We start from the raw sequence: 12,792 nt of genomic DNA on the forward strand, positions 1-12,792 counted from the left end.
TACTGTCTAATAATTTGGACATTTAGGATTTTTGCATCAATTTTGTATCAATTGATGCAAAAATTTAGGATTTTTGCATCAATATTCACAAATGAGTTTGTGAGTCTGTAGTTTTTTATTGGTGAAATCTTTGCCAGTTTTTGGAATCAATATTATACTTGCATAGAAAGAATTTAAAGTTTTCCTTCTTTTTGTGTGGTTGGGAACAGTTTAAGAAGCATTGAGATGATCAGATATTAAAAGGTTTTTTTTTTTGAAACAGAGTCTCATCTCACTCTGTTGTCCAGGCTAGAGTGCGGTGGCGTCAGCCTAGCTCACAGCAACCTCCTGGGCTCAAGCGATCCTTCTGCCTCAGCCTCCCGAGTAGCTGGGACTACAGGTACGTGCCACCATGCCCAGCCAATATTTTCTATATATTTTTAGTTGTCCAGCTAATTTCTTTCTATTTTTCGTAGAGACGGCGTCTGGCTCTTGCTCAGGCTAGTCTCAAACTCCTGACCTTGAGCGATCCGCACACCTCCGCCTCCCAGAGTGCTAGGATTAGAGGCGTGGGCCACTGCGCCAGGCCTTGAACGGTTGAATAGAATTTTCCTGTGAAACCATCTGGACTTGGTACTCTTTTGTGGGGAAACTCTTAAACTACTTTTTTGTTTTTTTATAGTCCTTCAACTATTTCATGTTTCAGTCCCTACTGGGATCAATATGGATAATAGAGTAGAACACAATTTCAGGGAGAGGAAGAAAGGAGGGTTGGAAATGGGCCCTATTACGTAAATTGGTCTTTTTTTTCTTTTTCCTCTCCTTTCCCTCCTTGAGGTCCTGTGTGTGCCTAAGCTCCAGAGTTTCTTGGTGTGAACATGGCTGAGCATACCGAGCAGTCTTTGAGGATCGTTCTGGTAGGGAAGACTGGAAGTGGGAAAAGTGCAACAGGAAACACCATCCTTGGGGAGAGAATCTTTGACTCTAGAGTTGCTGCCCAAGCTGTGACCAAGACCTGTCAGAGAGCATCGCGGGAATGGAAGGGGAGAGACCTTGTTGTTGTTGACACCCCTGGGCTCTTTGACACCAAGGAGAAGCTGACCACCACCTGCAATGAAATCAGCAAGTGTGTCGTCCGCTCGTTGCCAGGGCCTCACGCCATTGTCCTGGTCATGCAGCTGTGCCGCTTCACGGAGGAAGAGCAGAGAACCGTTGCACTGATCAAGGCTCTCTTTGGGGAGCCAGCCATGAAGTATATGATCATTTTGTTCACTCGCAAAGACGAGTTAATGTGCCAGGGCCAACTGCTAGAAGATTTTCTAGAAGCAGCAGATTGGAACCTAAAAAAGATCATCCGAGAGTGCGGGAACCGCTTCTATGCCTTTGACAACACCCCAGAAGCAGAGAAGGAAAGCCAAGTGGAGGGGCTGGTGGGGCTGATAGAGACAATGGTGCAAGGCAATGGAGGGTCTTTCTTTTCAGATGCCATATACAAGGACACAGAGAAACGCCTGAGACGAGAGGCAGAGATTTTGAGAAAAACCTATGAAGATGAATTAGAAGAGAAAAAAAAAAGAGTGGAAGAGAAATATACTAATAAATCAAAGGAAGAAAAGGAGAAAGAAATGGAGTTGCTAAACAGGAAATATGAGGAAAAACTAAGCAATGTAAGGGAAGAGGCTGAGAATAATACATTACAAAAACTTTTAGCTGGTATTTTAGAAAAGCTTTCAGAAATATGGCATATGTTTTGGAGTTAATGTCAACTTCATTCTTTCTCCTTAACTTACTGTGGTTTGTTAATGTGGATTTTATCTTTCAAAGATGGCTGCAATAATACCTCCTGCCTCCCAGCTTTATTAGGTATAATTGACAAATAAAAAATGTGTATACTTAAGGTGTACAATGTGATGTTTTACTATATGTATGCATTGCGAAATTATTAAATCAAGGAAAGTAACATATCGGCACCTCACAGTTACTTTTTTTTTGGGGTGGTGAGAACATTTAAGATCTACTTTCTTAGAAAATTTCAAAAATACAGTACAGTTAGTAATTATGTTAGTAATTATAGTCACCATGCTTCACATTAGATCTCGAGAACTTATTTGCCCTGCATAATTGAAGCTTTGTATTCTTTGACCAACATCTCCTCATTTCTCCTAGTCCCTAACCCCTGACAACCAACATTCCATTCTTTACTTGTGTGAGCTCTACTTTTTAAAGTTCCACATATAAGTGAGATCATGCAGTGTTTGTCTTTCAGTGGCTAGTTTACTTCACTTAGCATAATGTCCTCCAGTTTCATCCATACTGTTGCAAATGCAAGATTTTCTTTTATTTTTGAAGGCCGAATAATATTCCGTTATTATTAATGAAATGTTAATAAACACCACATTTTCTTTATCTATTCATCTGCCCATGGACAGGGGTTGTTGCCATATCTTTGCTGTTGTGAACAATGCTGCAATGAGCATAAGAGTGCAGATAGCTCTGCAAGATACTGATTTAGTTTCCTTCAGCGATTGTCTTAGTCCATTTGGGCTGCTATAAAAATATTGTAAACCGGGTGGTTTATGAACAACAGAAATTTGTTTCTCACAGATCTGGTGCCTGAGAAGTCCAAGACCAGAGTGCCAGCAGATTTGGGTCTGGTGAGGGTCTGTTGCTCACAGACAGCCATTTTCTTACTCTCAGCTCACATGGTAGAAGGAATGAAAGGCCTCTCCTGGGCCTCTTCTCATAAGGCCATTATCTCATTCATGAGGGCTCTGCCGCCATGACCCGGTCACCTCGCTAGGCCCCGGCTCCTAAAACCCTCACCTTGGGGGTAAGAATTTCAACATATGAATTTTGGGGGGACATAAACATTCAAACCATAGAATTCTGTTCCTGGCACCCCAAGATTCATGCCCTTATCATGTGAACAATGCATTAATTTCATTTAATAGCCCCAAAAGTCTTAAATTATTCTAACATCAATTTTAAAGTCTAAGTCCAAAGTCTAGGGGAGAGGCAAGATGGCAGACAAGAAACATAAGAGTGTCTTTATAATGAGGAGAGAGTATAGATGAAAGAGAAAAAGACAGACAGTCCAACAGATTAGATGAGGGTCGCAAGGAATGGTGCCTGAACCTACGGGAGACTCCACGGGAAGAGGTTGTGGAGCAGAACTGCAAGGAGAAAGGCATAGGTAGGGATTAAGCCCAAGAGCCTTGAAGACCAGCCAGAATGGTGGGTGGAGTGGTTAAAATTTCCCTCTAGCAGCTACTGAGCTGCTGGAGAAACCTGCCAACGCCAGCCCAGAGACTGCTGCTGCCAGTGAGTGGAAAGGCTCTTGTGTTCAGGGCTTCAGCCCCCAGCTCCCTCAGAGTTGGCTCCACCCTCACAGACCCGAGCTGGTAGGCAGGCACCATATGTAATGTGAAATCTCACATCCATTATTTACACATAACCTGGGGGCACATGTAGTGGTTAAATTGTGCTCTGCTCCTCATCTGGGCATCAGGCAAAGTATGTAAAATACTTGGAAATAAGTTTGTGGTTTTTAATGCCCCACTATTCCCTTTGTCTCCTTGATTTCAAAACCCACAGGGTACTAATACGGCTGTCTGAAGGCAGTAGAGACAGCAAAGGAGAACTGGGTTCAAAATCAGATTTAAAATCACATAGCAAGTAGGAAATTGCTGCTTTGGCAAAAGTCTGGTGCAAGGCCAAACTCATCATAAATGGGATCAGTTTTTGCTAATTGCACTATAGCATTTTCTTCATTTGTTGCATATAGAAGAATGTCTGTTATCCAAAATAAGAAGCTAAAGTTTTGTTGACATTTGTACTAGCTGCTACCTACTCACCAGTAGTTTTTAGACTGTGTCCTTATTGGCCTGAGGCACTTGTAGCTAAAGTTTCCTGGTATCTAAACAAAGTAAGCTACAGATTTTATTACTAAAAGAAGGTGCACTCTTATTTTCAGGAATATACACGTCCAACTCATGTGGATTGTTATATGTATCTTGAGAGTCTCCTTATTTGTTTTATACATTTGCACAGTAGTCCTTCGTGTAGCAATACCTGAGTTTATGTCATCCTGTTCCAGTTGATGGACAGTTGGGGTGTCTCTAAACTTTGCTATTTCAAATAATACTGCATTGTTTGCTAAATTTCCCAACATAAGGGTTCTGCCATTCTGTATTTTCACTAATGATGTGTTAACATACTTGTTTGTTTTCATACGTTTGGGTTCTGAAAACATGATAGGAAGAAATCGTGCAATTTGAGTTTGCATTTCTCTCCATATGACTGAGATTAAACATCTTTTTATGTGTTTGATATCAGTTTGTTTTTCTGTTAGTTCTCTCTTTATATCTTTTGTCCATGTTTTATAATTAGCTGTTGGTCTTTTGCCTTTTTAAAAAAAGAATTAATAAACTCTATTTTTTTGGGAAGTTTTAGGTTCACAGGAAAATTGCATGGAAAGTACAGAGTTCCCACATGCCCCCTGTCCCCACACGTAGGCAGCCTCCCCTGCTGTTGACTTTCTGCACATCTGTTACAACTCGTGAGCCTACATTGGCACTCTGCATAAAAAGAGACTAGTCATTGATTCCTATGTGAGTTACAAATATTATTTTCCAGGTGGTCATTTATATATTTATTTTTGTTATATAGACGTGTATTGGTATTACATAGGCAAATTAATCAATTAATTTATTTGTATGTCCTGGTTTTTGAGTCATATTTTCCGCATGCATAGATTATAATGGAATTCTTATCTGTTTCTTTCTAGGGACTTTAAAATTTTTCTTTTTTCTAACATTTAAAAGTTTTATCCATCTGTAATTAATCCTGGTGTTTATCAAGCATTTATCTTGCCTTGCCTGCATAAGCTGTACTTCAGGTTACTAAATAATTGAAAAGGAAAATGATACCTTAATAAAAATTTTCCAGCTACTTGAGGAAAAGGAAATGTTAGAATAGAATGTCATCATTTTGCAATACTTAATGAAGTAGTGGATCCATAAAACGATCATCCATAATTGCTAACACAAACAGAGGGAAAAGCAGACATCAAGTTCACCCTGATGGCAAGATACAACACCACCTGGGAGTCATCTTGTCAGATAACTGAACTTGATTCTGATCTCTCTTACTGAACCGACGACAATGAAATTCCGGTTTACAGGAACGTATGAGACTGAGGAACATGGTATGTGACATTATGAGGATGCAAACAGCAAAATTCAGAACAGGAGAAAATCAATAGTGCAAACAATCTAGTGTCTTCAATAAATACATTGCAAGAAAAGAAATGAAAGAAGGCTCTTTTGTTTCTAGTTATGATAGAGTAACTGAGATTATTACATGCTGCCCAAAACAACAAGAGGATAAAATACATAAAGGAACTGTTTCCAGATGTTGGACAATAGGCAGGTCAGGACTGATCCATGAGATAGGTGAGGTGCATGAAAAATGAAAGTGGATGTGAACTGGGATCTCCACAAAGGAATGAGAGACCCAAAGTAATAAATGCTTGGATAAAGACAAAAGATTCTTTTTATCATTTAAAGTGCCCTTAACAGACAATTGACTCTTGAAAGCAAAATCATGAAGTTTATATTTCACATAAATGTAACATGCAAGACAGCAATAATGCAGAAGATGAAAGGAAGGGCGAAAGTATAATGTTACAAGGTCTTACCGTATAGTGAAGTGATGTGATATTCACTGAGGGTAAAATGCAATGTTAAAGAGGCATATTGTTAATTGAGGAGCAACCACTAAGAAAATAAAATAAAACATAGCTAATAAAGCAATAGTGGAGATAAGATGAAATTTCAAAAATTTACTAAAAAAGCAGAAAAGAGGAAAAATGAATAGATGGGACAAATAGAAACAAATACCAAGATGACGGATTTAAGCACAACTGTAATGATAATCATATTAGATGTAAATTATCTAAATTCTGCAATTGTAAGATAGATTGTCAGATTGGATAAAAAGTCAAGACACTGCTGTATTCTGTCCAAAGAGAACCTCACCTTAAATATAAAGACGCAGGTTAAAATTAGAAACACAACAGCTGCAGCAGCTATCTTAGTAGACTTCAGAACAATGCTGTCTTTTCACCATAAAGAAGAACACTTCATAATAACATACAGATTAATTCATCAACAAGACATAATAATACCGAATGTGCATCCACCTAATAACTAACAGTTTCAAAAAAAAAAAAAAAAGGAGAACTTCAAACTTAAAGAAGCAAAAATTAACAGAAATGGGTGTGGAATAAACAAATGCACAATTGTGGTTGGAGACGTCAACACTCTTCTCTATAATATATACTGTTTCAAAACATCTGTGAAGGCCTTTTCTTTTTTTTTTTTTCCTGAAGGTTGAGTGAAGATGAGGGAAGAGAAACTGCGTTTCATAATTCAGATTTCTGCCCAGTAAACTTTGACTCGAGTTTTCCTTTCCACATTTCCCACAATCTTATCCTTGAGTGCGCGGGTGGCGTCTGCAGAGGCGCCTGCAGGGATAGGAGGAGAATGAACGATGCGACTTAGATTAGGGTTTCCGACCTTGCTCAGCGGGTGGCTTTGTGAATGCCATCTAAGCTTCCTGGGCCTCAGGTGAGCCTGTGTTAGAAGACGGTAGTAGGCTCTCCCCTGTGTCTGCGAGGAAGGCTGAGCCCTCTAGTCTATGAGCGAAGAAGGAGGATGCTGTTGGTGATGCCCAGGGGATTCCCTGCGCTGTTCCCAGCGCTCTGTGAGGCTGAGTCTCAGCCTAGCTGGTAGGGAGCTAGCTACCCCTTACCCGGCAGCTGCTCTCAGAAATTTCAGAATTTTAATCAAGAAGCAAAATTCCTCTAGTTGCAGCTGATCATGCCCACAGGGGCGGCTGGGGCCGAGGCCAGTGGTGAGCGGAGGCTGGCCAAGAGCGAAGGCCACACGGGTCCCTGCTTGAGTACAGCCTGCACTCAGGGTGGAAAGGCAGGGCAGGGGTGCGGGAACCCAGAGACAGGCTGCGGCAGGGAAGACACCATCCTCTCTTCTCTTCAACCGCGAAGGAGACTGGCTTCAGCAATGTGGAGAATGACATGGGGAAATGGCCATTTACCCCTTACTTTTCCGTCCGTCAGTGACAGTGCCGTGAGTGCATTACAAGCCGGGGAAAGTCCGTTTTCAGGCATGGGGACCTTTTCTCAGCTTCTGACGAGCATTTAGGGGGTCGCAATGCTGCTGATTAGAGCAGTGAAGGAGAATGTCCTCATCTGTGCCCAGTACGGCCTCCGGCCAGGTGAGTGGGGGGCAATCTCGGGCACAGCTTTGGCTGTTTAGCTCCCCCAGGCCCAGCTTCTAACATGATGCTCTTTTAGGTTTCCCTTGTCAATTCAGGGCTCTAACCACGCGCTCCACCCACATCCAGGCCCCCGAGGCAAAGCCCTTGCCTGGAGTTTATGCCTCTTCTCACTGTGCCCGCAATCTCACCAGTCCCGTCCCAACTCTCAGCTCTCCTAAGAGCAACAGGTTAATATACCCTGTGTCTCCATTCTGAACTTCTCCATTCTGAATATATATACGCCATGGAGTACTACCCAACCATAAAAAACAATGGTGAACTAGCTCCTCTTATATTGTCCTGGGTGGCGCTAGAGCCCATTCTTCACAGTGAAGCATCACAAGACTGGAAAAACAAGCACCACACGTACTCACCATCAAATTGGTACTAACCGATCAACACTAAGGTGCTCACATGGAAGTAGTATTCAATGGGTGCTGGGCAGCTGGGAGAGGGGTGGAGGGGATGGGTGAATTCATAACTAATGGGTACGAAGTGCAGTGTCTGGGGCATGCACACGCTTGCAGCTCTGGCTTGGGTGATGCAAAGGTAACACATATATATAACCACACTGTTTGTACCCCCATAATATTCTGAAATTCAAAAAACAATAATACATAAATAAGTTTGTTGTTTAATCTCCACAGACTTTGACTTATCTTCCTGTTATAGATTTCTAGTTTAGTATCGTTGTGATCTGAGAGCAGACATTTCATATTAATAATTTCTATTCTTTCAAATTTGTTAACGGTATTTTATGGCCCAGAAAGTGATTTATCTTTGTGAATGTTCCACGTGAGATTGAGGAAAATGTGTGTCCTGCTCTTCTTGGAGGAGGCAGTCTACAGATGTCCATTATGTCCAGTTGGTGGATGGTGCTCTTCAGTTCTTCTGTGTCCTTAATGGTTTTCTGCCTGTTGGATCTGTCCGTTTCTGACAGAAGGGTGTGGAATCTCCATCTATCCATATATTTCTCATTGCAGTTCCATCAGCTTTTGCTTCACATATTTTAATTCTCTGTTTTTAGGTACATACATGTTAAGAATTGTTATGTGTTCTTGGAGAATTGACTTTTTTATCATTATGTAATACCCCCTTTTTATCCTTGATACTTTGCTTTGAAATCGACTATGTCTGAAATTAATATGGCCATTCTTGCTTTCTCTTAATTACTATCATCATGGTATATGTTTTTCTATTTACTTTTAATCATATGTGTCTTTATATTTAAAGTGGATTTCCTGTAGATAACTATATTTGAGTCTTTTTAAATAAATATACTCTGACAATCTTTTAATTGATACATTTCGACCATTGATGGTCAAAGTGATTATCAGTATATTTGGATTAATGTCTACCATATCTGTAATTGTTTTCTATGTGTTGCCATTGTTATTTGTTCCTATTTTTGTCTTCTACTCTTTTTCTACCTTTTGTGGTTTTATTGGACATTTTATATGATTTTCTTTTCCTTCCTTCCTTCCTTCCTTCCTTCCTTCCTTCCTTCCTTCCTTCCTTCCTTCCTTCCTTCCTTCCTTCCTTTTTGTCTTTCTTTCTTTCTTTCTTTCTTTCTTTCTTTCTTTCTTTCTTTCTTTCTTTCTTTCTTTCTGTCTGTCTGTCTTTTTTTTTTTGAGACAGAGTCTCACTTTGTTGCCCAGGCTAGAGTGAGTGCCATGGCGTCAGCCTAGCTCACAGCAACCTCAAACTCCTGGGCACCTGGGATCCTCCTGCCTCAGTCTCCCGAGTAGCTGGGACTACAGGCACGCGCCACCATGCCGAGCTAAATTTTTTTCTGTATATATTAGTTGGCCAATTAATTTCTTTCTATTTATAGTAGGGACGGGGTCTTACTCAGGCTAGTTTCGAACTCCTGACCTCGAGCAATCCACCCGCCTTGGCCTCCAAGAGTGCTAGGATTACAGGCATGAGCCACTGCACCTGGCCAATTTTTTCTTCTTTCCTAGAATGTGATACTTAAAAAAGAAACTTTATAGGGGCTGTCCTAGAGTTTGCAATCTATGCTTACAATCAATCAAAGCCCACATTCAAATAATACTATACCACTTCTCAGGTAGTTTAAGTACTTATAATAACAAAATAATTCCAATTCCTTCTCATTGTATCTCATTTCCATCTCATTTGTATCATTTATTCATTTTACTTGTATCATTTCACGTTGTATCATTTCATTCATTTCACTTATATAGAAGTATACATATAAACATAAGTATATATAATTGAATACATTGTTGCTATTATTTGTTATTATTATGAACAAACTTTTCTGTTAGGTCAGTTAACAATAAGAAAAATAAAATTTTTATTTTACCTTCAGTTATTCCTTTTTCAATTCCCTTTTTTTGTTCATTATGTAGCTCCAATTTTCTGCCTTATATTAGTTTCCTTCTTTCTGAAGAACTTCTTTTAAACTTCTTGCAAGGCAGGTCTATTAGCAACAAATTCCTTCAATTTTGCTAGTCTGAGGAAGTTTTTATTTCTTCTCAATGGAGAATAATTTTGCAGGGCACGGACTTCTAGGTTGGTGGGTTTTTCTTCTACATACTTTAAATATTTCACTCCATGCTCTTCTTGCTTGTATGGTTCTGAGGAGAAGTCAGATGTAATTCTTTGCTCCTCTATAAGTAATGTGTTTTTTCCCCTCTGTCTTCTTTTAAGATATATTCTTTATGTTTGATTTTTCTATAGTTTGAGTATGATGTGCCTACGTATAGGTTTTTGGTATAATTTTTTTTTAATTTATCCTACTTGGTGTTCTCTGAGCTTTCTGGACCTGTGGTTGGTGGCTAACATTAATTTGGGAGATTTTCAGTTGTTATTGTTTCAAATATTTCTTCTATTTCTTTCTCTCTTTTTTCTTCTGCTATTCCCATTGCAATGTATTTTGCACCTTTTGTGGTTGTCTCATAGTTTTAGGATATTCTGTTCTATTTTTTTTATTTTTATTCTCTTAGATTTTCAGTTTTTGAGGTTTCTATTGCTATATCCCCAAGCTCAGAGGTTCTTTCCTCAGTCTTGTCCAGTCTACCATTAAGCCCATCTAAGGCCTTCTTCATTTCTGTTGCAGTGTTTTTGATCTTTAGCATATGTTTTTGGTTCTTTCTCAGGGTTTCCATTTCTCTACTTACATTATGCATTTGTTCTTACATGCTGTCTACTTTATCCTGTAGAATTCTTAGCATGTTAATCATAGGTGTTTTAAATTCCCTGTCTGATAATTCCAGCATTCCTATCATGCCTGGTTCTGATGCTTGCTCTGTCTCTTCAAATTGTGTTTTTCGTGTTTAGTACGCTTTGTCATTTTTTTCCTTGACATCTGGACATGATGTACAGGGTAAAAGGAATTGCTGTAAATATGTTTTTAGTAATGTGTTGGTAAGGTGTGGGGGGAAGGGAGGCATTGTACAGTCCTGTGATTAGGTTTCAGTCTTTCAGTGAGCTTGTGCCTTCCCCTTCCAGTTCCTTCTGAATACATTGGCAGGTACAGAGATGGAGACATGGGCCCTGTAACCCAGCCTTTCCAACCTTGATATGACCAAAACTTTAAGTGGCAGGTGAGGCCAAATGGGGAGCAGGTAAGGCAGGAACTGGTTGTGGCTGAGGCAGGATGTGTTTTTTTATGCACAAGGGAATTCCCAATAAATCATCTTGTTACTAATTTCTTGAAGATATAGGTGATTATGGGAAACAAAATTTATACTTAGATATGCTGAGGTGTACACTACAATTGTTCCTTTATCCCTTGTTTGGTTTGGTTTATAGCATTTATCCTTTATAATAAAGTAGTTGAAAATACTTTATTTATGGGAGGATTGAAGTACTGCCACAAAGAAAAGATGTTAAATTGAAACCAAAAGGAAGAAATGAAGATGATAGAAGAAATTGTGCAAACCAAATCAGAAATCCTCGTGAGAGGGCAAGTTGCTGAGTGCTGTCTGGTGCTCATGCCAGCCTCTTGACTCCTTCCCCAGTTTCTCTTCTCCTAAGCAGCCTTTCTGCTTATTGCCATTGTCATGGCACAGCTGAGAGTTCAGGGGTATCTAAGAAAACACTGTGGGTTTTGGAGGGTTGGGAGCCAAAAGCCTGTATAGACAGGTCATGAGGGAATCTGGTGTGTGTTGAGAGCAGCAGACACCTATGGGAGGGAAATGCCTGTTTCCTGGCTGTTCTGTGCTGAGCGGCAGGCAAAGCTGGCACCTGGAACTGTCTGCACGTTACTCTTGTGACCACAGGGACTCGATGTCACTGGGCAAAGAGGGCTCCATCACACCAGACTCCTCAAGCCAAGAGTCCCTTGTGGTCTCCTTCTAAAGATCACTGTTCTCTGCACCCCCCTGTAGGTTTATACCCACATTCCAACCAACATCTGAGAAGTTCTGTGGGAAAACGGGCCAGGGCTCGTGATTTGGGGGAGTCTGGGAATTTGTGCCCATTGAGCAAGGCCCAAATGTCATAGCAGCCTGTGATGCCAAAGTAGGCATCAAACTTAGATGACTTAATACTTTTCCTATGTTTTTATTTGTAAAATACTGAGGCTCAGTAAGGTTGTTATTATTATTATTATTATTTATTTATTTATTTTTTTGATACAGAGTCTCACTTTGTTGCCCAGGCTAGAGTGAGTGCCATGGCGTCAGCCTAGCTCACAGCAACCTCAAACTCCTGGCTCAAGCAATCCTTCTGCCTCAGCCTCCCAAGTAGCTGGGACTACAGGCATGCGCCACCACGCCCGGCTAATTTTTTCTATATATATTAGTTGGCCAATTAATTTCTTTCTATTTATAGTAGAGATGGGGTCTCGCTCTTGCTCAGGCTGGTTTTGAACTCCTGACCTCGAGCGATCCGCCCGCCTCGGCCTCCCAGAGAGCTAGGATTACAGGCGTGAGCCACCACGCCCGGCAGGTTATTATTATTATTATTATTTTTGCCCTAATGCCATCGACGTTGCTAGTGGCAGGATCAGCACACACACTCTCCCTCTAGCACTACATTTCCTGTGTGAATGGGAGATAATCAGAGCCGATTGTTCCTATGAGAATCTACTGCTGAGGCTCGTGGAACAAGACTGGTGTCACTGGGTCACAGAAGGTCCCTAATTACTGTCCCACTGCTCAGATGTAGTCAGCGATCCCGTGCTGCCAGGGTAGGCTAGGGAGAAGTCACCTGAATATTGAAATGCACTAAAGCTCGTTTTGTCTTATTTTTTAAGGGACGATACCCTCCTCCTTTCTTCAATGATGAAACAATCATGTTGGTGCGAATTGGGTGTTCTATAAGAGCTTGAGGTCGGGTCTTGCTGGTGAGACTGGGGCATGCTTTTAGGCAGAGGGGATCTCATCACCTAGTCAGCTCGTACTGTCTCAGCAGTCGGCCTGCTCCCCTTAAGAGCACCGAGGGTCTTAATTGCACGACTCAGTTTCCTTTGTCTCTCTTTAATGGTAGCGATAGTTTTTGTTC

The 12,792-nt window shown here is 40.7% G+C and overlaps 1 protein-coding gene across 7 annotated transcripts in view; it reads left to right on the forward strand.

Moving 5' to 3' along the window:
• GIMAP7 (GTPase, IMAP family member 7) overlaps window positions 1-1,876 on the forward strand; it is a 69,071-nt gene extending 67,195 nt beyond the window's left edge. For 2 of the 7 annotated variants that reach the window (XM_076006724.1, XM_076006725.1), the window contains exon 2: window positions 288-1,876. In XM_076006724.1, the coding sequence (XP_075862839.1) occupies window positions 858-1,739 (882 nt within the window). In that variant the 5' untranslated portion in view covers window positions 288-857 and the 3' untranslated portion in view covers window positions 1,740-1,876. Of the gene's footprint in view, window positions 1-262 lie in introns of all 7 variants that reach the window. The other 5 variants (XM_076006721.1, XM_076006723.1, XM_076006720.1 and 2 more) reach the window with 5 other exon arrangements.
• The last annotated feature ends 10,916 nt before the right edge of the window (window positions 1,877-12,792 follow it).

This window comes from Microcebus murinus, chromosome 9 (assembly GCF_040939455.1).
Source record: "Microcebus murinus isolate Inina chromosome 9, M.murinus_Inina_mat1.0, whole genome shotgun sequence".
Classification (NCBI taxonomy): Eukaryota; Metazoa; Chordata; class Mammalia; order Primates; family Cheirogaleidae; genus Microcebus; species Microcebus murinus.